At 40.3% G+C, this 23799-nt stretch overlaps 1 protein-coding gene across 11 annotated transcripts; it reads left to right on the top strand.

The window, feature by feature from the left end:
* Window positions 1–400: 400 nt before the first annotated feature.
* Window positions 401–20081, top strand: TMEM218 (transmembrane protein 218). Of its 11 annotated transcripts, none has more exons than XM_078339769.1 (5): window positions 401–437; window positions 1061–1085; window positions 13643–13832; window positions 14685–14787; window positions 17941–20081. In XM_078339769.1, exons 3-5 carry the CDS (start codon window positions 13723–13725, stop codon window positions 18073–18075), a joined length of 348 nt encoding a protein of 115 aa, XP_078195895.1. In that variant the 5' UTR covers window positions 401–437; window positions 1061–1085; window positions 13643–13722; the 3' UTR covers window positions 18076–20081. The 11 variants fall into 11 exon arrangements, with proteins under 11 accessions (XP_078195895.1, XP_009005304.1, XP_078195896.1 ...); XM_009007056.6 differs by having other exon boundaries at window positions 13610–13832; XM_078339770.1 differs by having other exon boundaries at window positions 401–469.
* The last annotated feature ends 3718 nt before the right edge of the window (window positions 20082–23799 follow it).

The raw sequence follows: 23799 nt of genomic DNA, 5'->3' as shown, positions 1-23799 counted from the left end.
CTGGGTTGCCCGACCCCGCTGCTTCGCTGCCCGGATGCGCAATCTCTATGGTAACAGCGAGGGAGACCGGAAAAAGCTTCTCTCTTCCGCCCAACAACCCGCCCTCAGGCTAGACTGACCAATGGCCCAGTGAGTTACGGAGGGATGGTGTGATTGACAGGGGGGGGGCGGTGTCTTGCAGCTCTGACCCCCCACGATCTACCCAACTGAAGCCGGTCCAAGGGCCAACAGGCAGCACCAATCGGAGGGCGTGACAAGCCAACCCACCACGCTCGGCGTTGCCGGGAGCCGAGCTAGGAGTAAGCTAACGAGGAAGACGTTGTGTTGAAAGAGCGACGCTGATTAGTCAATCTTAAATCACGTGAATGAAAGTCCACTTGTGATTCGCTCTAAGTAAACCAGAGCCCAGTGGGCTGGAACGGGCCGGAACCTGAGGTGTGAGTAGGGCCCCGGGGAGAGTGGGGTCCAGGTGAGATGGGCGGAGGCGAGGCAAGTGGGGTGGCTGCGGAGAAGGGAGAAAGGTGAAGGGTCGGGCTGAGGTTATTGGAGAAGGCGTGGGCGGACGGCGATGCACGGACCGTCGCAGACCACCCTTACGCCGATCTGGACCAAAGACCCGGCTAATAAATACTTAATTGAGGGCAGAAAAAGAAGGACTGTTTTATGTTTCATGCTCTTAAGAAAAGGAAATGTCAGTGCTTGATTCAGATCTCTTATGGCCGAGACCTTAACCCCTCTCCAGCTACTGGGAGGTAGCTAGGTGAACATTCTGAAGACGAGACGTGGGGGACATTGTTTTCCTGTCTCCTGTTTGAATCAGCAAAAGGGTGGTGGAAAAGCTTAGAGTTCAAGTGGGGCGTTCCCAGCCTGCAGTGCTGTGAAATGTAGACAGCGGATAGACCGAGGCTCTGCAGTGCTTCCAACCCACAACACCATCCAGGAGAGGGATGCAAGGACGAGACCTGGGTTTACTGATCCCCCTTTTCTATCAACGTGTTAAGAGCAGATGCTACATCGGTGGCATTTTGGGAGCTTAACAACTGATTTTTTTTTTCTCCAGGCTTGTATTTTACCTAATTACAAAGGTAAAGGTGTTATTCTAATACTTTAAAATTCAAAAGATAGTGAAGTGTTTAAAGTAGAAACAAAATTGTGAAAGTTCCAAGTTATTTTTGAAGGTTTGGGAAACAGCTATAAAGCAAAGTAAAAAGGACTCTTCCAGAAGAGCACTTCACTCCTTAGTGTTGCTTTCAAGGGCTTGAGTCAGTGTGAAAATCGGGGGCTGGGTGAGCTATCTCCCACCAGCAGCAGCATTTAGACCACATTACCCCCTGAGGAATCCGCGTTTGTCTTAGATAGTAAGTCATCTTATAATGGCCGTTAGTATTCTCACTCATGATGATCAGCTTGGTGGTGAGTACTGTATTTTTAATCCATTAAGTTACCTGTGCAGAGGTCAGTCAATTTATTCCTGTTTTCTCTGACAGCTGGATGAAAGGGTATGTAGAAACAACCGTTAAATGAACACACACATCTAAAAGGTTTTAACAGGCTCTTTCCAGAGAAAAACCTCACAGTACTGAGCACAGAGGGAAAAAATTGACCCTGTAGTTGCTTTTGATGTCAGCTGCTGAACTGTTCAAATTTAAATTATTTTTTCTAACTCCAATCTACCTGTTTTAAATGCCACAGATAGTAGGTAAATGGACTTACGCTTGAAATCACATTGGCTAAGCCATCACTTCTCAAAGAATGTTTACAGGTGGCATCAACAGTAAATAAAAACACTTTTGTTTTTATATTTTATTGTATTGTACTCAATAACAATAATTTAGCTATTCCAACATGGAAATTATCAGATATTATTCTCACATTGAAAGAAGATAAAAATGAGTAGATGTCCTCTCTTCCCCTATAACAGCCCTCTATACTAAAGCCAGCCCTTATTTTCTGTGCTTAGTAAGAAAATGTATAGTTTGCCTATAAAATTATCAACTCCATTCTTAGAAGACCTTGGGAATGTTTATCTTATTTCTTTAAAGCCATACCATGTATAAATCCAATGTCTCATTAACTCTTAGGCTACTATGGGGGATTGAAGGACAACATTTCTAATGGTTCCAGCCAGCTTCAGCTACCATTTGCCCTCGATTCTGTCAGAGTTGTTCCAAGTCTTCTAGGTTATTTGTGTAATATCCAGGCTAGCATAAATTACATTTAAGTAGTTGTTTTCTTAAAGGCAGTACCATCAGCTTAGTCAACTAAGCTAGAAACTTGAGTCATTTCTAGTACCACCCTTGACACAGCTAAGACTAGAGTTCAGACCCTCATCATCTCTTATCTGGCGAACTGCAATAGTTTCCTAACTGGTCACCCATTCATATGCATTCTGCTACTCATTACCTTCCTTTTTTTTTTTTTTTTTTTTTTTTTGTGAGACAGAGTCTCACTCTATCCCCCAGTGGCACGATCTAGGCTCACTGTAACTTCTGCCACCTGGGTTCAAGCAATTCATCTGCCTCAGCCTCCCAAGTAGCTGGGATTACAGGCGCCTGCCACTGTGCCCGGCTAATTTTTGTGTTTTTAGTAGAGACGGTGTTTCACCATCTTGTCCAGGCTGGTCTTGAACTTCTGATCTCGTGATCCACCTGCCTTGGCCTCCCAAAGTGCTGGGATTACAGGCGTGAGCTACCACACCCTGCCCTTTTTTAAAAATTAAAAACTATCCCCCAAATTTTAAAAACAGAAAAAGGTACATTGGGTAGTATGATATCTATGTCCACCAATCGGATTAATATTAACATTTGACACACCAGCTCAAGTTTTTCTTTTTAAAGGAATAAAACAACACAGATTTAGTTCAGATCCCTTTTATTTCCACTCCCAACCCCATTCCCTTTCCTTCCTCCCTCTCCAGAGGCAAATAGTCTCCCGAAATTGTCATACATCATTTATGCCCATGTTTTTATACTTCTGATGTATATGTGTACATCAGAAACAATATATATTACTGTTTAGATTATATTTAATTTTAAAAATATAAATAGTATCATACTATGGGTTCCATTTTGCAACTTGTTTTTGTCACTCAACATTGTTTTTGAGTTAAATTCACAATACATATAGATTAATTTCATTCACTTTGTGTTCATTATGAATATATAATATTGTACCTGTTTCCTGATTGATGAACATTTCGGTTTTTTTCCTGATCTTTTGCTGTTGTAAACAAAGCTGCAGTAAACACCTTGTACGTGTCTCTCTATGCAAGGGTTTTTCTAGAACAGTGGTTCTCCGAGGAGATGTTGCTGCCTGTTTAGGGGTGTTTTGGAATTTGTGAAGGTATATTTTGTTACTCTTGTGATTAGAGGCACTGCTAGGGTTTACAGATCAGGACTGGGGATGCTAGATGTTCTGAAATGCATGGGACAGTCCTCACAATGACGAAGTGGCCTGCATCCTGTGCAACTTTTGAGTATCCCACAGGATACTCATTTATAATTATCTGAGTCTGGAGCCTAACTCCGGTTTTTGTATAAACATAATGTATTTTTTTGGCACAGTTTAATATAGTAAAATTTCCAGGAATGCAACTCTAATGTTAATCAAGGGAAAATTATACTTATTTGTGGTTTGGAACTTTAACAAGAGTTGTTCATCACTCTAGCAAATCATGTAACTGAAGGCAGCACAGCTCGTGGTATTTGAGTTGCCAGAACAACACACCTGCATAGTCTGCATTTGAAGCTTTTGCGTTCGTGGTGATTCTAAGTTTAGGTGCAAGCATCTGACTACTGTACTTCATTATGTATTCTAGTGTAGTCAGCCTGAACATTTGTATATTTAAACATATGCTATTTCATTATGAATTTCTTTCCATTTAAAATCGACTTCTGTATATCATATAGAGATCTAGTTTTATTATTTTCCTGTTGGAGAATCATTTGTCCCAACACCATCTATGAAATTCTTTACCCACTGAATCATGAAGCCAACTCTGTCCTGTAGAAAGTTCTCACAAATGCATGTATCTGTTTCTGGGTTCTCGATTTTATGCCACTGGGCCATGTGTCTTTGTGCCACTATCACACTGTTTTAATTACTTTGGTTTTTTAATGTGTCTTGCGGCAGTTGGTAACAAGAAAGGCAAGTTGCCATCCTAGTTCTCAAAATTGTTTTGGCTATTCTTGGGTTTTTGCTCTTCCATATGAATTTAGGATCCGTTTTCAAGTTCCACAAAAAAATTGTTTTTAGACTTTGGTTAGAATTGCATTGAATTTATAGGTTAAGGAAAATTGAAATTTTGTGGTTGAACCCCATCCAGGAACACAGGTTATGTCTCTCTTCAGGTCTGCTTTATTTCTCTATTCAGGTCTCTCTCTCTTTTGTTTTTTTGTCTTTGAATAAAGTTTTATAATTTTAGCTATACAAATCTTACTCACCTTTTGTTATGTTTCTTCATACTAACACAGATATACATAACCACATCTTTTTGTTATGAAAGTTTTGAATATATTCAGAAGTATAGAAAATAGAATGGCAAACATCTACACACTCATCACCCAGCTTCAACTAGCTCATGACTACTCTTGTTTCCTGTCACCCCCTTCACCTTCTCTCCCCCAGATAATATAAAGCTTCTAAGAAACCCTTTTCTGTTAGCTGTAATATGTTACTTGTGTGTATGTATATGTCTTTATGATAAAGAATCTTTTAACAATATAATACCATCTTAAAAAATTTTTTTTGCTGAAAATACAAACAGTAATTTCCTAATATTATATATTCTTCAGATTTCCCCAATCATTTTATAAAAGGTTTTTACAATGTTTTGTTTGAATCAGGACCAGAAATGGGTCCATTTACTACACTTGGCTGATACATCTCTTAATATTATTTCTGTAAACTTTTTAGTGAAGGGTAAAACACATACAGAAAAGTATATAAATCCTAAGTGCATGGTTAGATACAACATCACTGTATGAACAAAGCCAGGTGACCAAAACCCAGATCAAGAAACAAAATTTTATCAGCATCTCCCTAAACCCCCTACAGTCACTATGTTTCACAAGCCAGCCATACTTCTGACCTCTAGCCCTTAAAATTAGTTTGATCTGTTTTTGAACTTTATATAAATGGAATCATATAATATGAACTCTTTGCCTCTGGTTTTTGCAATCAATATTTGTGAAATTGATCCACATTGTTGAGTCTAGTTGAGTGTGTTCTTTCTCATTGCTCTATATTATTCTCATTGCTTTATACTACATAATGCTTTTTACACTGTATGAATGAATAGATTGTAAATACTGTATCCACTCTATTGGTAGATATTTGGATTGTTTGAGGTTTTAGCTATTTCAAGTAGGACTGTGATGTCTTTTGGTGAACTTATGTGTGCATTTCTGTTGTGAATACATCTAAGAATAGAAGAGCTGGACGTAGGGTGCATTTATATTCAGCTTTATTAGATACTGCCAATAGTCTCCAAAGTAGTGGTTAACAAACTGTGGCACTTGCCAGCAGTATATGAGGATTCCAGTTACTCTACATCTTTGCAAAAACTTGGTATTGTCTGTCATTTTCATGTTAGCCATTCTGGTGGGTATATGAAGGTACTGAATTTTGGTTTTCATTTGCAATTTCCTAATGACTAATGAAGTTGAGCACCTTTTCACACATTTACTCTCATTCAGATATCCTCTTTCTCAAGTGTTTATTCTTATTTTTTATCTGCTTGATCTATCAGTTTCTGAGATATATATTTTAAAAATCTCCCACTAAATTAATGGTTTTATCCATTTATTATAGTACTTCTGTTTTGGCTTTATGTATTTGGAGGTTTTGTTGTGGGGTTCACATTTGTTTCAAGTTGTATCTTTTCACTGAATAGTTCCTTTTTGTGACTGTTCTAATTAATGTTTTTCAGAGCTTTACATCTATTTTGCTTGGGATCCATTTTCAAGTTCCACAAAAAATTGTTTTTAGACTTTGGTTAGAATTGCATTGAATTTATAGGTTAAGGAAAACAAATCCACAAAATATTAGTATATTGCTTTAGTAGCTTATATTTTATTTTGTTTCACTTATTTTTTTTTTCCAACTGTGGCTAAATAAATAAATAAATACAATTTTCTGTCTTAACCATTTTTAAGGGTCCAGATCAGCAGTGTTAAGTATATTCACAGTGATGTGAAAAACATCTCCAGAATGTTTTCATCTTGCAAAACTGAAATTCTGTACTCATTGACCATCTCCTTATTCCCTCCTTCCCTGGTTTTGGTCTTGTTAATATTTGCTTTGCATGTATTTCTCAATCTCTTTATTTTCAGGCTCTCATTATGCTTTCTGTAGAGCTTTTGTACAGAGCTATTTTTAAAAATAAAAATCTAAGAGAATTTCTTTTAGTAGTCAAATATAATGTTTCCAGATACTATGATTACTGTTGTATTTGGATTTATTTTTACAATCTTATTTTGTATTTTCCATTTTCCTTGCTTATTCTTTATTCTGCCACCTACCACATTTCCCCGACCCTTGCCCCACTTTCTGTTTTCTTTATTTTGTTTTTACTTTACTAGTATGGAAGTTATTTGTTCTATTTCTGTTGCTTACTGTTTACTTATTTTTTTTTAACATGGGTACTTAGCTTAAAAGGTATATACTTCCTCCAAAACAAAATAACTGTAGAATGCTTTAACTTTGAACTGCCCTTTTCCATCTACCATATAACTGTTGAGTAATATTTTAGTTATTTCTTATTTTTAACTCCTCAAAAATTGTCATTATTACGGAAATCTTTACTGTCAATATTTCTTAGTATTTTTCTCACCATTCTTCCTCCATCTCATACCTCCTTTCTTGGTTCATTTTCCTTCTTGTTGAAGTATGTCTCTGAGTAGCTCTTTCACTGAGGATCCATGAGAGGTGAACTCTGTTTCACCCTCTGTATGTCTGAAAACATCTTTATTTTACACTTACTCTTGAGGGAGTCTCACATGCCAGCCTGTGGTTTTCATTTTTGTCTCTGCTGTGATCCAATGGGTTCTCACTTTTAGTCTAGTTTTCATGAGAATCTTTCTATTTAGGATTTTTGTACCACAGTGGTAGTATTGAATCTCACACAAGCATATGACATGGGGGTAGGGAGGATTCAGATTTCTCTTGGGCTGTTGTGTTTTGATTTGTGGCCTGAAGCATCCAGCCAGCATTCTTCCAACTAAGTCAGTAGCAAATTTTTTAGACCCTATTTCAAAAACTGGTCACTGCTGTCAGGGCCCAGCTTTCTGCATTGCTCTCATTTCTAGTTCTTTGCCATCATGGGCTTGAGACCTTATCTGCCCTGAAGAGAATCACCCCAAAAATCTGTATCAGACACCAGCACCCCCATAGACTTTTAGGCTCAGCTCAGGCCTTCAGTTACATTTTTAATAGCACTTAACAATTTTCCTTTATTGCTTTTGAGCTCTGCTGTGTACTAAATTCTTCTTGTTCTACTTTATTGAACATTTCTGTGTTTGCTGTTGTATGAGGCACTTCCCTTGTTAACTTCCATCCAGCATATTGACCAAAGGTTACAGTCATCTTTGTAAAACTCCATATGATCCTTTCACTCCCTCACCTGATTTTTGTGGATTTGGTAGCACTGTGTCATTTATTCATCCCATAGATTCTGTGCTAAGAACTGGGGTTACCACAGTGAGAGATATCGGGTCTCTGCCTTCATGGAGTTTACTACTCTAGATGGAGAGACAGAAAATAAACTTGTAAACAAGTAAATAAAAATATAACTACAGTTTTGTTTTGTTTTTTTGAAAGAAAGAAAAAAAGGAGTGGAGAGGAAGAAAGAGGAAGAAAAAGAGGGAGAGAAAACGGGAATGTAGCTTTGTTCTAAAAATGGGTATTAATAATGGCCGATCAATATTTTGTGTATTTAAGGTGGAGAATGTATATTTTGTATATCTAAAATGGAGAGCTCTATAAATATTTATTGAGTTTACTTGTTCTGGATCAGAGTTCAAGTCCTGGATATCCTTATTAATTTTCTGTCTCGTTGAGTCTAAGTCTCTTTATGAGTCTTATGTATCTGGGTGTTAGGATCATTAGCTCTTATTGTTGCATTGATCCTTTTACCATTATATCTTTCTTGCTTTGAAATCTATTTTATCAGATAAGAGAATTGCAACTCCTGCTTTTTATTTATTTATTTATTTTTGCTCTCCATTTGGTTGGTAAATCTTTCTCCATCCTTTTGTTTTAAGTCTTTGTGTATCTCTGGATGTGACATGGGTCTGGATGTAGCATATTGTTAGGTTTTGGCTGTATCTTTTGATTGGGGGATTTAGTCGACTTAAATTTAGGGCTACTGCTATTTGATGTTGACTGGCTATTTTATCCATTCGTTGATGTAAATTCTTCTTTATGTTGATGCTCTTTACTTTTTGGTATATTTTTAGAAAGGCTAATACTGGTTGTTCCTTTCTATGTATAATGCTTCTTTCAGAAGCTCTTGTAAAGCCGGCCTGGTAGTAATAAAATCTCTTAGTACTTGCTTGTTCATAAAATATTTTATTTTTCCTTCAATTGTGAAGCTTGGTTTGGCAGGATATGAAATTCTGGGCTGGAAGTTCTGTTCTTTAAGGATGTTGAATATCGGCCCCCACTCTCTTCTGGCTTGTAGGGTTTCTGCTGAGAGATCTGCTGTAAGTCTAATAGGCTTCCCTTTGTGGGTAACCTGACCTTTCCCTCTGGCTGCCCATAGTATTTTCTCCTTCATTTCAACCCTGGTGAATCTAACGATTATGTGCCTTGGGGTTGCTCCTCTTGAGGAATATCTTTATGGTGTTCTCTGTATTACCTGGGGTTGAATATTGTACTGCTTTGCTAGATTCGGAAACTTTTCCTGAATAATATCCTGAAGAGTATTTTCCAGCTTGGATTCATTCTCTTCGTCGTATTCAGGTACACCTATCAAACGTAAATTAGGTCTTTTCACATAGTCCCATATTTCTTGGAGACTTTGCTCATTCCTTTGTATCCTTTTTTCTCTATTCTTGTCTTCTCGTTTTATTTCATTAAGTAGGTCTTTGACCTCTGATATCCTTTCTTCTGCTTGATCAATTCAGCTATTCAAACTTGTGCATATTTCGCTAAGTTTTTGTGTTGTGTTTTTCAACTCCGTTAGTTTATTTATATTCCTCTCTATATTGTCTATTCTTGTTAGCATTTCGTCAAACCTTTTTTCAAAATTCTTAGTTTCTTTACATTGGGTTAGAACAAGTTCTTTTAACTCCAAGATGTTTCTTATCATCCACCCTCTGAAGCCTACAGTTTTGTGACACTCTGAAGGAAATAGAGTGATAGAGAGTCAATGTTCAAGGGGTTACTTTAGAGAAGATACTCAGGGAAGACCTCACTGAGGAGTGACATTTAAGCAGAAATCAGAAGGCTGAGGAAAGCCACTCCTTCAAATAGTAGCAGGCGTGGTTGGGGTAGAGGGTTCGTTCTAGGCAGTGGAAACAGCAAGTATAAAGACTCAGAGACGGGGAAACCCTGGGCATGTTAGAGTGACCAGATGACGCCCACGTGGCCCTAATAAGGGGAGACTGTTTCCCAGAGAAGTTAGGCATGCTGGTGAGCATCCCATCTCCCCTCACTCTGTCATCTTTTCATGCTGATTCTTTCCTAAACGTGCATGTGCGGAGTACTTCTTTCATAAAGCCCTTCTCACTATTGTAATTCCCACTGCACCTCACTTTTACCATTAGTCAGAATATAATGTGGACAGTTGTTTTCAGGACAATGTTCTCCGATAGACCGTGAGCTTCTGTCAGAAGATATCTTATTCACCTTTGGCGTCCCCAGCTTATAGCACAGTGCTGTATATGGCAGGCACATCATAAATGTTGATTCAATAAATGTATTTTTTTTTTTTTTTTAGGGAGAAAGAGAAAGAAAAAGAGGGAAAAAAGAGGGAAAAAGAGGAAAAAAAGAGGGAAAAAGAGAAAAAGAGGGAAAAAGAAATATTACTTCATTCCTAAAATGGGTATCAATAATGGCTGATCAATATTTTGTGTGTTTAAAGTGGATAATGTATATTTTGTGTGTTTAAAATGGAGAGCTCTATTGAATTTATTTGTTCTGGTTCTGAGTTCAAGTCCTGGATATCATTATCAATTTTCTGTCTCGTTGAATCTAAATCTCATTATGGGTCTTATGTATCTGGGTGTTAAGATCTCTTATTATTACATTAATCCTTTTACCCTTGTATCCTTGTAGCTTTGAAATCTATTTTATTAATTGTGAGAATTGCAACTCCTGCTTTTTATTTATTTGTTTTTGCTCTCCATTTGGTTGGTAAGTTTTTTTCCAACCCTTTATTTTGAGTCTTTGTATATCTTTAGATATACCGTTAGATTTTGTCTGTATCTTTTGATTGGGGGATTTAGTCGATTTAAATTTAGGGTTACTGCCATTTGATATTAACTGGCTATTTTATCCTTTTGTTGATGTAAATTCTTCTTTATGTTAATGCTTTTTACTTTTTGGTATATTTTTAGAAAGGCTCATACTGGTTGTTCCTTTCTATGTATAATACTTCTTTTAGAAGTTCTTGTAAAGCAGGCCTCGTGATAGTAAAATCTCTAAGTACTTGCTTGTTCCTGAAAGATTTTATTTTTCCTTCAATTGTAAAGCTTAAATTGGCAGGATATGAAATTCTGGGCTGAAAGTTCTGTTCTTTAAGTATATTGAATATTGGCCCCCACTCTCTTCTAGCTTGTAGGGTTTCCGCTGAGAGATCTGCTGTAAGCCTAATAGGCTTCCCTTTATGGGTAACCTGATCTTTCCCTCTGGCTGCCCTTAATATTTTCTCCTTCGTTTAGATCCTGGTGAATCTAACAATTATGTGCCTTGGGGTTGGTCTTCTTGAGGAATATCTTTGTAGTATTCTCTGTATTGCCTGGGGTTGAATAGTGTCCTGCTTTGCTAAGTTGGGAAAATTTTCCTGGATAATGTCCTGAAAAGTATTTTCCAGCTTGAATTCATTCTCTCCGTCACATTCAGGTACACCGATCAAACGTATATTAGGTCTTTTCACATAGTCCCATATTTCTTGGAGACTTTGCTCATTCCTTTGTATCTTTTTTTCTCTATTCTTGTCTTATCGTTTTATTTCATTAAGTTGGTCTTCAACCTCTTATATCCTTTCTTCTGCTTGATCCATTAGGCTATTTAAGCTTGTACATATTTCGCTAAGTTCTCGTGTTGTATTTTTCAACTCCGTAAGTTCATTTGTATTCCTCTCTATATTGTCTATTCTTTTCATCATTTCATCGAACCTTTTTTCAAAGTTCTTAGTTTCTTTACATTGGGTTAGAACAAGTTCCTTTAACTCCCAGAAGTTTCTTATCATCCACCTTTTAAAGCCTACTTCAGATAATGGAACACAGTCCTTTTCCATCAGGACTTGTTTTGTTGCTGATGAGTCCTTTTCCACCAGGGCTTGTTCGGTTGCTGATGAGTCCTTTTCCATCAGGGCTTGTTCCGTTGCTGATGGGTTCTGATTTCGAGTATACTCGGCCTTCTTAGGCTGTTTTTTTCCCTTCATTGTAGATGAACCGCCTTTCTAATTAGGTTTCTGAGTCGAAGTCCGACTTATTGATTCCCAGTGCTGGGATCCGAGCAACCCACTGTGGCAGCCTAAATAGCAGCGATAAGACTGATGGTGCTCTTCTGCCCGGGAATCTCTGGTCTGGCTTCCCTCTTGAGTCTGCAACAAGCAGCTCTGATTTCCTGGAGCTCCTAACTCCGGTCAGTAGGGGAAGCAGTCCCGTTTACTCTGCATGAAGAGCTGCTGCGCCGAGAAGCCGGCAAAACCGCTGCTGCGGCCACAAGAGTCGCGCTGGCGACCCGTGGGGCTCCTCCACTGGGAATCAGCTGATCCGTGAGTGACGAAAATTCGTCTAAAAGTGTGGTGTCGTCTCGTTCTCTGAGCTTTCACTGGGAGCTACAATCCCGAGTTGTTAGTGATCAGCCATCTTGGATCGGTCTCAATAAATGTATTTTTTTAAGCAGTTCATGCTTAGACCCTCCTTTTCAATAACTTTATAACCTCTCATAGATAATATTTTCATGGTATTTAAACCATGAGGGTAAAGAAAACCAGCAACCCAGAGGAATGTGTTTGCTTAAGACTTGTCTCCAATGCTGAAAAGGAAAACCAGGGAGGTAGTGTAATGTGCTGTTATTCTGCTGTGAGTTGAATGGTGGTCCCAAAAAATATATGTCCATATCCTCACCCCTAGAATCTGTGACTGTGACCGTATTTGACAAAAGGGTCTTTGCAGATTTATTTAAGATAATACTAGATTATTTGTACAGACCCTAAATCCAATGACAAGTACTCTTATAAGAGACAGAAAAGGCAAAGACAGACACAGGGGAATGCCATGGGAAGATGGAGGCAGAGACTGGAGTTGTAGTTAAAAGCCAATGAGCAGTGCCTGGAACCACCAGAAGCTGGAAGAGGCAGAGAAGGATTCTCCTCTAGAGCAGCCGTCCCCAACCTTTTTGGCACCAGGGACTGGTTTCATGGAAGCAGTTTCATACAGGGAAATGCAGGGGGATGGTTTCAGGATGAAACTGTTCACCTCAGATCTTCAGGCATTAGATTCTTATAAGGAACATGCAACCTAGATCCTTCGCATGTGCGGTTCACAATAGGGTTCATGCTCCTATGAGAATCTAATGCCACCACTGATATGACAGGAGGCGGAGCTCAGGCAGTAATGCTGGCTTGCCTGCTGCTCACCTCCTGCTGTGAGACCTGGTTCCTAACAGGCCACGGACCATGACTGGTTCATGGCTCAGGGGTTGGGAACCCTTGCCCTAGAGCCTTTGGAGGGAGTACAACCCTCCTGACACCTTTATTTTGGATTTCTGGCTTCTAGAACTGTGAGTGAATATGTTTTGAGCTGCTAATTAGGAAACTAATACATACCCCATTGCGCTTATATCTCACTTACCCATTCTGTAACATGGATATAGTAATACCTCTCTCAGAAGCTTAGCACCAGAATTAAATGAGGTATGTTTGTATGGTACTTAGCACATAGTAAGTGTTCAAAAATAGTGATGGCTGTTCCTCTTCTCTAAGGACTAAGGGTTTTCTTCTTCTTGAATAAGAACTCAACAATAGAGTGGGAATTATCTGTGATTGATTGCTTGGTGAGTCAAAGCTCACACCATGGATTTAACTGGAGAGCTTCAATTTCTGTTTTGGCCCTGAAGCTCCCATTCCCTGGTGTCTTCTAGCAGTTCTTAGTTAAAGTTTTGTATCAAGAGAGGGTTCAGCTTTCTCCCATGGGCGGGGGGAAGAAGTCAAAGTAGAGCTCATGTACCAAATTTGAAGGGAAACACTCAGAAAAAACTTCTGAGTGCACAGCAGAAATCACCCTCTCAGTCCCCGCCAAAGACAAAGGCTTTGGGTTCTACATTTCTAGTTTCCATTAAGGGATTCTGGGACTGGACATTTTTGAAAATTAATGACCTGTACTGAGTAATCCTCCTAACACAGTGATCATCAAAAAATTCCCTGTAATGAGTTTAGGCTTTCTCTGAATGCCTTCATGGGAGTGTGCAGCAGGAAGACCGCACTGGAGCACTGAGGACACTTGATCGTGCGGCGTGCAGGGTACGGAGCCCCCGCTGCCTCCCTGCAGGATGACTGGCACTGTGCTTGGAGTCGGTGTGGGTGTCTTCATCTTGGCCCTGCTCTGGGTGTCAGTGCTGCTGCTGTGTGTGCTGCTGTCCAGAGCCTCCGGGGCAGCGAGGTAAGGCATTCTTTCCAGCTGGGAGTCCTAGGTAAAGCAATTAGAGGCAAAATTGCTGATGCTCATTAAACATTTAGAATTTAAGAGATCAGTTTGTAATTACTGGCAGTTTGAATGAGTTGCATTTTAACCTCTTTTTATAAGCACAAACCGTGTTATTTATGCTCTGAAGCAGAGATGGGAGGAGAAGGAAGTGGTGTTCTTGAGTTCTAACTGTGGAGGAGATGGGGGACACAAGAGATGACAAGAAATTCTGCTTTCACTGCTTATTGAATTTCTCAAGGTTGTACACATGTATGTTTCTGAATTGTTCAGATTTATGGCAGATGCTTGGTCTAGTCCCCAAGGCTCTAGCCCTGGACCCAGGAAAGCTAAAGCAGCATTTGATGAGTTGGGCCTGCTTCCTTTATCAGGTGTTGCCTTCAGAACAGGGTTAGGCCATAAACCAACTCTGAAAACACTGTAGAGTTGCCTCTGGCAAGGTAGTGTTAGCATGAAGCAGAGAGTTGTAGAATTTTCTAAGTATTCTGTTCTAAAAATAACAGAAGTGGAAAGGGAGAGGGGATGCTTTGGTTTTTCTTGATTATGCATTTGGGCAGAAGTAAAAATCAAAACTACAAATTTTCATTCTTAGGAAATGGGAATTACTAAGAATAAGCAGGAATGCACCCAGCTGGTACCTGTCTAGGAAGAAGGACTTTGAGATGAAGAGGTTGTGGACAGCAGATCTCTGGGCATTGTTAAGGCACTGAAATATAGAATATTGGCCCCAAGAAAGAGACTGTCCAGACCTAACTGATCAGAGAAGAAACTGTAAACAGTGCTTTTAATAATTTGTCTTTTTGACCCCAGGTTCTCTGTCATTTTTTTATTCTTTGGTGCTGTGATCCTCACATCAGTTCTGTTGCTTTTCCCACGAGCTGATGAATTCCCAGCCCCAGAGGTGGAAGTTAAGGTAAAGCTGTTGGTTTCGTTTTGCCTCCTGAGCTGTAACTCTTACTTCTCTTGGTCTGCACGTCTACTCTGCCCTCGATGCTCCCTGACATTGGGCTGCCTGAGATGTCAGAATTGTAAAGTTCAACCAATGATGGGGAAAGTTCAGAGGGAGTTTAAAGTTTCTCTGCCCCTTCACTAAGGAAAAGAATCTAACTCTGAATTCCTCCTGCAACCCCACCAGGCAGTTATTTGCCTGATTTGGTCTCAACTCTAGTTTGCATCAGGTTGAAAACAGCCTGTTGGAAAGCCACCTCATACCATGGGGACCGAGAAAGAGAAAATGAAGTAGGGATAGTCACAGGCCTGCACTTGAGATGGAAGTGTTCCCATTCCTGGCAGCCTGGGCTCCTCACCTCAGATCCTGGGCTGAAGTTGATGCAGTGCCCTGAGGGTGCAAAGGACATGTGCTAGAATTTTCCTAACAGTTTTCTGGGAGTTCTTTCGTCCTCATGCCTGGGACCATACCTGCCAGCACCCAGAATTTAAAAATTCTTTAAATGAATTTTGATTATCTCTCTCCTAGTCCTTCTCTGGAGTTGTGGTTCATTCCTGATTTGGGGCTCCAGCTTTACCATGTATGGCTGGTCCCAGACCCATGGGATCTTCGCAATGGCTTTGACCTCTTCTGTCCCATTACTCCTCACAGCTTTCCTCTCAACCTTCATTTCAATATTTTAAGTAATGATCATGAAAATAGCTAACATTCTTTAAGGGATTTCTATGTGTCAGGTCCTGTGCCAAACACCTTGTTTGCACTGTCTCATTTAAACCTCAGGACAGCCCTAAGTAGTAGGACGTAGGTGCCATTATTATCCTCATTTTACAATAAGAATACTGAGCCTGTAAGAGGTTAAGGTAACTTGGTCAAGGTCACATAGCAAAAGGCAGAGCAAGGATTCAAGCTGAGGTCCGTCTTCAAAATCTTCATTGTTCAGAACCTAATAGAATATCTGGGGCTGTCCCAGAGAGCTCATTAGCATTTTGACACTAGCCAACAACAGTACACAAGGTTATACATGTAACTTTTGAACTAAAATTGACACTCTAGGATTAACCATGGAAAGAGGAAGGGAATTCATTCTGAAAATTCCAAGGGAAATAGTACTTAACAGACTTAAGAAACTGTTTCCAAGGACGCCAGTTTGTTGTCAGCATTTGGAAAACACTCTGGAGGTGTGAGTGCCACGTATGTGAGCCAGGGGTAAATTCCCACCTCATTTTCCTTGTCTTTGAAGGGGGAGAGTGAAGTAGGCTGCCACATTTCTGGATGCCGCCGACATAAACACTGGGAGAAGGGCAGAGAGCAAACACATTTTTAAATCCAATCCCTCGATTCTCTGCCATGCAAGTTTCAGACCCAGGAGAGAAGAATGGGGTTTGAGCAAAATACGTTTGTCAGCATGGCCAGCAGAATTGGAGTTCTCATTTTCAGGGTTTGAGAGCCGGCCTCTGCAGCAGCCTGGCTCAGTGCTATATCAATAATACATGGCCTGGGCCTTCTGCACCCAAGGCCTGCTAATTGGCTAATTAAAAAGTGAAACCTGTCGTACGAGCAAACATGTGGCCCACAAGAGACTTGTTCAGTACTGGAGCCAAGGTCAAAGTTATGTTAAAGCTGTTTTATCAAACTGACCTTTGTTGTAAGTTGACTATTGGGGTAATCTCTGGAGCAGCTGAGGTGTCTTTGGATCTCAGTGATCCTACCAGGGCTCGGGTCTAATAGGTGTTTTGCATATGGCTGCTGTATTAGTTTTCCATTGCTGCTGTAACAAATTACTGCAAACTTATGGCTCACAACACAGATTTATATCTTACAGTTCTGTAGGTTAGAGTCCAAAATCAGCCTCATTGGGCCAAAAGCAAGGGGTTGGCGGAGCTGCATTCTTTCTGGAGGTTCTAGGGGAGAGTCCATTTCCTTATCCTTTCTAGCTTCTAGAGGCTGCTCATATTCCTTGGCTCACAGTCCCCTTTCTCCATCTTCAGAGCCAGCAACATCATCCCTCACTGACCACTTCAGTTCTCACCTCTCTTGCTCTGACCCTGTCTTCCACCTCTGTATTCAACTTGGAAGGATCCTTGTGATTACACTGGGTCCACCTGGATTGGATAATCTAGGCTAATCCTATTTTAAGGACAGCTGTTGGCAATCTTAATTCTCCTTTAACATATAATCTAACATGTTCGCAATTTCTGGAGATTAGGATGTGGCTATCTTTGAGCCATTATTCTGCCTGCCACAGTTGCCTTTCAGGTGTTTTGGATTCTCTCCTAGGTACTGGGATTTCAAAGCTTCTGTGAAGTCAGTCAGCCACCTGGTTTGTGTTATTGCTCTAATAGGTCTGTAGATTAAATTGCTTTTCCTATCCAAATATAAGCACCACCATTTGGATCTAGGGAGAGTAGAGCTCTGGCAGGGGACAGCGGACAAGTGGGTAGAGCCAACACCAGTTATAGGTTTTTGTCAGCAAAGACCAACATCTTTGGGGCCTCAAGTGTAAGGCCAAGCGGCCCACTGTCTGATTTGGGGCAAGTTACCTATCCTCTTAGTGTTTTAGTATCTCAGGCAAGTGGCCATTTTCCTTCCCCTTGGCAAGGGACTCTTCTGCTGATCGCTTTAAAGAGTTCTCTTTAATTTCGAAAATGAACCCTCCTGAAATGGCAATGGATTGATGATTTTGGGAGTTGGGTCCTCGACATGGGGGGTTATTATACGATTGTATTTTTATGTATGTTTAAAATTCTCTGTAATAAAATGTGTTTTAACAACAACAAAAATGAGCTTTTCTAGGACCAAGCAAAAGCTTCTCATTAACTCTTTCAGACAGTGGATTTCAGAATATAATTCATCCAGGGACTTCAAAGTGTTTACCAACCTCCTAAATTGAGTCATTTGTTCCCTGTACCTCATTAATCCCTACTTGACCTGTGTCTCCTGCTCAGGGAGTTGAGGAAAAGATTCTTTTTTATCCATGTGAAGAGGAGACTCAGGGCAGGATGTTATTGGGAGTTACAAACATGAACAAACTCTTGGCCCATTCACCACAGAGTTCAGGTTAACCCAGCCAGAGTGCGTAAGTGGTAGTAATTTCATTTTGATGTTTTCTTTCTCCAGATTGTGGATGACTTTTTCATTGGCCGCTATGTCCTGCTGGCTTTCCTTAGCGCCATCTTCCTTGGAGGCCTCTTCTTGGTTTTAATCCATCATATTCTGGAGCCCATCTATGCCAAACCACTGCGCTCCTACTGAACACTCTTCAGGAAAATGAAAACCTGTTCTCTTCTTCATTGTGATGACATTGATGAGCAGAAAGGCACTATTCAGAGCCCTTGTTTTGACAGCCCTCGTGCCTTAAGATTAGAGGAGTATCCGTCCATCACTAAGACAAATCTCTTGAGTCCTGGCTTCCAGAAACAGAATTGCCAAATTGTCTCTGTGGGGCTAGATTCTCACCAGCTTAAGAAGGATATTGCTGTCTTTTTAGTATTCGTATCTTAGGATTTCCGACTGTTTTGAAAGGGAAATAGTAATGATGATCTGCTTAGAGTGGATTTCCAGCCAAGTCCTTAGTAAGTGGATTTTGGGGAAAAGACCTCATTGGCTTCTGGTTCTTTTTGATAATATATAAAATTCTTCATTAGGAGGTTGCAGTCATTTGCAAAGGAAAGGCACTCAAATTCAAAAGGTTATTTAATGTGATAATTTGGAAGACTTGCTCAAATGTTGGTCATTGACCACTCTGTGCATATATTTCCACAGAGCTCTATAAAGGCAATGAGTATCACTTCCCTCTGCTCTAATAAAGCAATAAACAATAGCTAAAGGGCTGACTTTCACTTTGAAATTTTGGCCACAGCTTTTTGAATCAAGTATCTTTAGGTTTCCTTGGGATTAGAGGAAAGATATGGAAATATCTTTTTCTTTTGTTTTTGTTTTTTGTCCTCCTATGTATCTGCAGGGTTTTTTTCTTTCATGATGGGGTGGGCTCTGTGTGCCTTACTTAATTACCATGAGTTCATTTTTGGGGGTCTTCTCTTTTCATCTTTGTAGCCCTTTCTCCAAAGCTAGTGAGGAAGGTATATTCTTAACATTAGATATAACTCTATACCTGTCTGATCTCCCAGACCAAGTGAAATTTGCATTTAATGGAGGGGCTCTGGTCAGGTTCCACTTTGGAAGTCTGATCCTGACTCTCTAGAGCCATTTGAAAAAGAGTCTTCTGTCTTAAAATTAAGAACCAAGAAAACAAGTTGGAAGGAGAACACTGATGGAGTACATGCTCTATGCTAGTAGCACACTAATTTCTTTGAGGTTTAATTTATTTAATTTTTACAACAGTCTCATTTTTATCATCCCCACTTTAAAGTAGAAAAAAGTGAAGCTTCAAGAGATTAACTGACTTGCCCAAGCTTCATCTAACAGCCAGCTAGCAAACCCAGGTGTGGTAGCCCCCAGGGCTTGTCTCGGAAAGAAAATACACTATGCTTTGTGGAACTCTGATTGAGAGCCTGAGGTAAGTTAAGGCCACTACTCCTTCACTTTCTCTCCTCGATCCTGTTTTCCCAGTAGAGAGGGTACCCAGTCCTGCCACCCCAGAGGCAGCTAAGCTCTAAATTCCAAGAGGAGAGAACAGGTAATCGTTGAGAGTTATGGGCTGGTGAGGGCCAGGTATAGTTAGCCCTACGTTGAACAGTCTTTTTTATCTTATTTTGGAAAAACTTCGCAGATAAGGCTTTGTACAGAAAGCTTCAAAGAAAATAGTTTCCTAATCTGGCCTAGGGCACACAGGGAAGAAAAGAAGAAACATCTTCTAAACAGACTGAGGAAAAGAAAAAAGAATGCATGCATCTTGAGGGAAGTGAGACAAGCTGGGGCCCTCATGCTATTGTGCTTCTCTGTGAGTCTCCATCCAGCCCAAGTGGAAGCTTGGCTCCTAACAAACCCAGGGTGCCAATTGTTACCTTCTTCTGAGAGCCTTGCTGAGAAAGTAACTCTGGGAAAAGTATTATAGGTTCCTGACCATCTTTTTCATTCTCCGAAAAGATTACTCAACTATTAGATCAATGCATAATAACTATGAGATTTTGGGTGACTATTTAGATGGGGGAAAGTGTATTAAGGTTGGAAACTAAATTATATCCTTAATACTACTGTTTTCAAATGGGGTTTTTTTTTTTTTTGTATGATGTAAATGACAGGCTTATATGTTAAGGACTGGCTTTAGGCAAAAAAAAATATACTTTGTGCAAAGTTTATTTCCGCTTGACCTACCGTCTACAGACCTAGAGTCTATAATTACCAGCTGTGGTGAAATGAATGATAGATTTCTTTCTACCTTCATACTCAAAGCAGTTATGCAAAAAAAAAAAAAAAAAACCTGAGGGATTGGGATAAGACATAGAAGGCTGAGAGGGCTCAAATTGAATTTCACTGAGAGTTTGGCGTGGAACAACCCTATAGTCAATTTCTGGTATGGCACCCTGTATGCTCGTAGCCTTCTTGGAGATAGGGCTCAGAGGTCATTCCTTAAATACAGACAGAAGTCATCTCAGTGTTCCAGAACCATTCTTTGATCAGTGACCTTAAAGCATGTTCCTGCCTATACTGTTCCCTATCCAGAGGGGATCCTGTGGCAGACTGGGGATCCCCACTGTTGAGAAGGTGAAGAGGGAGAGTAAATCTGGGTTTCTATATAAGAAAATAGGTCATTTCATAGCTTCTTAAAATTGTATCCTGATAAAAGCTGAATTAGCAGGATACCACCCTATCCCACAATGGATATCACAATAGGTAATTTTTTGATAAGTTCCTTAAATTTTTCACATATAAAAATGGAAGTAAAGCTAACATTCTTTGTGTACAATGTAAATTTAATGTAAAACTGCATCAGAATTACCATACCAATGTCCAGGCACTAGGGAGTGCATAACCATTCCTTCACACATCCTGCCATTCATTCAGCATTTATCATGTGCCTGGAGGGTGGAAAGCACTAGTCCTGGCAGAGTAAGCCCACCAGGGAACTAGGCTGTGAGGTGTGTAGACTGTCTTCCTCACTCCATCCCAGAAGGAGGGCATCCAATTTATTTTTAAATGTTTTTATTCTAACATAAAGCAATCCATTTCTTGTTCTGTTATTTAACAGAAACTTTTGTATCAACTCTATTTCATGGTCATTGCAGTTGAAGTGTTTCTGGTTTATTTTTTGCTCAATGTGTAGAGAAACCTGCTGCGATTATTTTACAGATGAGAAACAGGCAGAGAGGACAAGGGATTTAAAAAGTTTCACAGTTAATTAGAAGTGGGGCTCAAACTTGACATCAGGATCCTAACATCTCATTTCTCAAATAGTTTAAAGATCACTTTTGGCTTTCAAGCAACTCCTTATTTTTACATTGGTGAATACTATTTCTTAGCTATTTGTACCTGACATTTTCCTAACACATATCCAAAAAGGTAAAAGTTTTATTAAAGGATTCTAATGATCATTTATAGTACAACTAACAAACATTTGATCACAATTCCTTTGCTTAAACCTTTAAGTATCTAGCTGTTACACAGAAATGAATTTCCAGATGTGAGAATCAGAACCGTATGGAAACAAATCTGGAAAAGTGTTGATTATCCTCATAGGAGCTTAGGAACTCAGGATTGGAAGAGATTTTACAGTTCATAAAGTTCAACCTTTAATCTCTATTTCCATCCCAATACTTGGAAATAAGTCTAGGGTTCCACATGTCAAAATTATAATTTTTATTAAATTTAGCAAACATGTGCTAGGCATTTTTCTAAGTGTGTTATATTATGTCTTCCTCATATTGGCCCTATGAAGTAGGTACTGTTAGTATCCCCTTTTCACAGATGGGGAACAGGCATAAGCTGGTAGGGTAAACAGGAGTCAGGATCTGAAGTCAGGCAGTTTGCTCTAGAGTTTAAGAGCCTGACTACTTTCTGTTTTAGGGTGTTGCTCCATAAGATGAACATGAAGGAAATGCAAATCCATTTGACAGAAATACCAAGGCTGGTGGAAAAACCAGAATCTTAGGAATTGTGGAGTCTGGGAGAAAGCCATGAACAGGCACGCAGGCCTCAGAGATAGCTTCACCCCATTAGCCCTGCGTTTCTGGCAGGTCTTTGCTAATAGACTTTGGTTTTCCCCTTGCTCAGAGATACTAAAACAGCTGAGCAACTAGTAGACTTGGTTTTCAAGTTTCAAGAACACTGCAACCTCTCTCATAAGCACCATCCAGCTGGAATGTAGAGACTTGGGCTGGTTTTCAGAGGTACCAATGGCAGAATCAAAGCCACATACCAGGAATGTTTTGTTTTGTTTTCTACTTGATCTCCATCTCTAGTAGATCATTGGTGGTGACTGTTAATGCAAAAAAGAAAAAAAAAATTCGGAGTCCTTACCCCCCACCCTCTTTCTCAGTTTCCTGCCACCAAAGAAATGCTGGGATCAAAATCAGGCTCACTGCCACAGACAGAATGAGAAAGTGTGTTTTTAATAGTTTTCGTCATACCCTGCTGGGGATGATACAGCCTGTGCATTTGGCCCAAGTTCACCCTTGGAGAACTCTTGGTTGAGGGGGTCACACAGTAGCCCTTATGCCATGGCTAAGTGCTACAGGCCAGCCCCTTCACTTGTTTTAAGCTTTGGGGAATTTCTTTTGTTTACCTGTGGTTTTCTTCCTGCCTTTAAATTGGTTGTGCCCCAGTTTTACACTGGGAATATTATCAATTTCCTATTGCTGTTGTAACAAGTTGCCATAGACTTACTGATTTCAAACAATTCACGTTTATAGCTCTGGAGGTCAGAAATCAGAAATGAGTTTCAGGGGATAAAAAAAGGCTTTGGTGATTCAGGAGAACCCATTTCCTTGCCTTTTCCACCTTCTAGAGTCTGCCCCCTCCCACTGGCTGGTGGACCCTTCCTCATTCTTCAAGGCCAGCAGAGTAGCATCTGCCAATCCCCGACACCCCTGTGATTTATACGGAGCCCAATGTGTTTCATATGGAGCCCTGCAGTTCCACTGGGTCCACCCTGATCAGTCTTCCCATCTCAAGATCCTTAGTCACATATGCAAAATCTCATTTGCCATGGAAGGTAACATTCACTGGTTCTGGAAATTAGGATGTGGACATCATGTGGTGGCACACTGTACCTACCACAGAATATAGGGCCCCTTCTCCATCTCTAAGCATGGCCTCCTTCCACCCCCATCTGCCATCCTCCACTCCCACACCTTTAAGTAGGAGGTCTGCTCCTTTGTTGCTTCTTAGGATTCCCAGCAGCCATTCTCCCCCTACTCAGACACCCAGGGTGTGCGGAGTTCCTCCTGCCAGCCTCAGTCTTAGTGGTGGCCTCATGGTGCTAGGACCAACCAACAGCTTCTTTCCCTTTCTTTTCTTTGCCTCTTGCCTCCTCCTCCTCCCCCAGCCACCCCACACACACTCACGCAGCCTCCCAGTGGATCTCTAAGGAAGAAACGCAAAGAGTTATTGCTTTTTAATTACAAGTACTATTGTAGCATCTATAAGGAGGAACATTTTAAGCTTAATTGAGACCAAATGTGAAGTTAAATTAAATGAATAACTAATTAACGTAATGCTCCTACATTAGCCTGTATGAGTGAGTGCTGAGGCCCAGGGAGAAGGCAGGTACCAGGCTTCTGGTGAACAGGCCATGCCCAGAGCTGCCCGAATGGGGCTGGGAACTTGGGACCTGGGATATAGCTACAGACAGGCAGATCTCAGGGCTGGGGTTCCCCCACCTTTGGTATTTTTCCCAACTCTCTACCCACAGCCTAAGTCCTCATTTTTGAGGCCAGACTGAGCCTCCACAATGCCTTTTGCATGCGTCTAGTGCCAAACTTACCTGCTGTTAGGAGCCAATGCCACTTGTTCAGTTTTCAGTCTCTAAGGCCTAACATCATAGGTGTTGGATCAGTATTCATGTTAGTTTCCTCCCTC

The sequence above is a fragment of the Callithrix jacchus genome, chromosome 10, assembly GCF_049354715.1.
Source record: "Callithrix jacchus isolate 240 chromosome 10, calJac240_pri, whole genome shotgun sequence".
Taxonomy (NCBI): Eukaryota; Metazoa; Chordata; class Mammalia; order Primates; family Cebidae; genus Callithrix; species Callithrix jacchus.
The sequence above is the reverse complement of the archived record's forward strand: the minus strand, read 5'-3'. Positions and strand labels throughout refer to the sequence as shown.

Excerpts from the sequence above, each read along its gene's own strand:
- TMEM218 (XM_054241700.2), top strand. The coding sequence starts at position 13,723 with ATGACTGGCACTGTGCTTGGAGTCGGTGTGGGTGTCTTCATCTTGGCC. Across the intron at positions 14,545-14,684 it reads AAGGACTTTGAGATGAAGAG|GTTCTCTGTCATTTTTTTAT; the intron begins GTTGTGGACAGC and ends TTTTGACCCCAG. Across the intron at positions 14,788-17,940 it reads CCCCAGAGGTGGAAGTTAAG|ATTGTGGATGACTTTTTCAT; the intron begins GTAAAGCTGTTG and ends TTCTTTCTCCAG.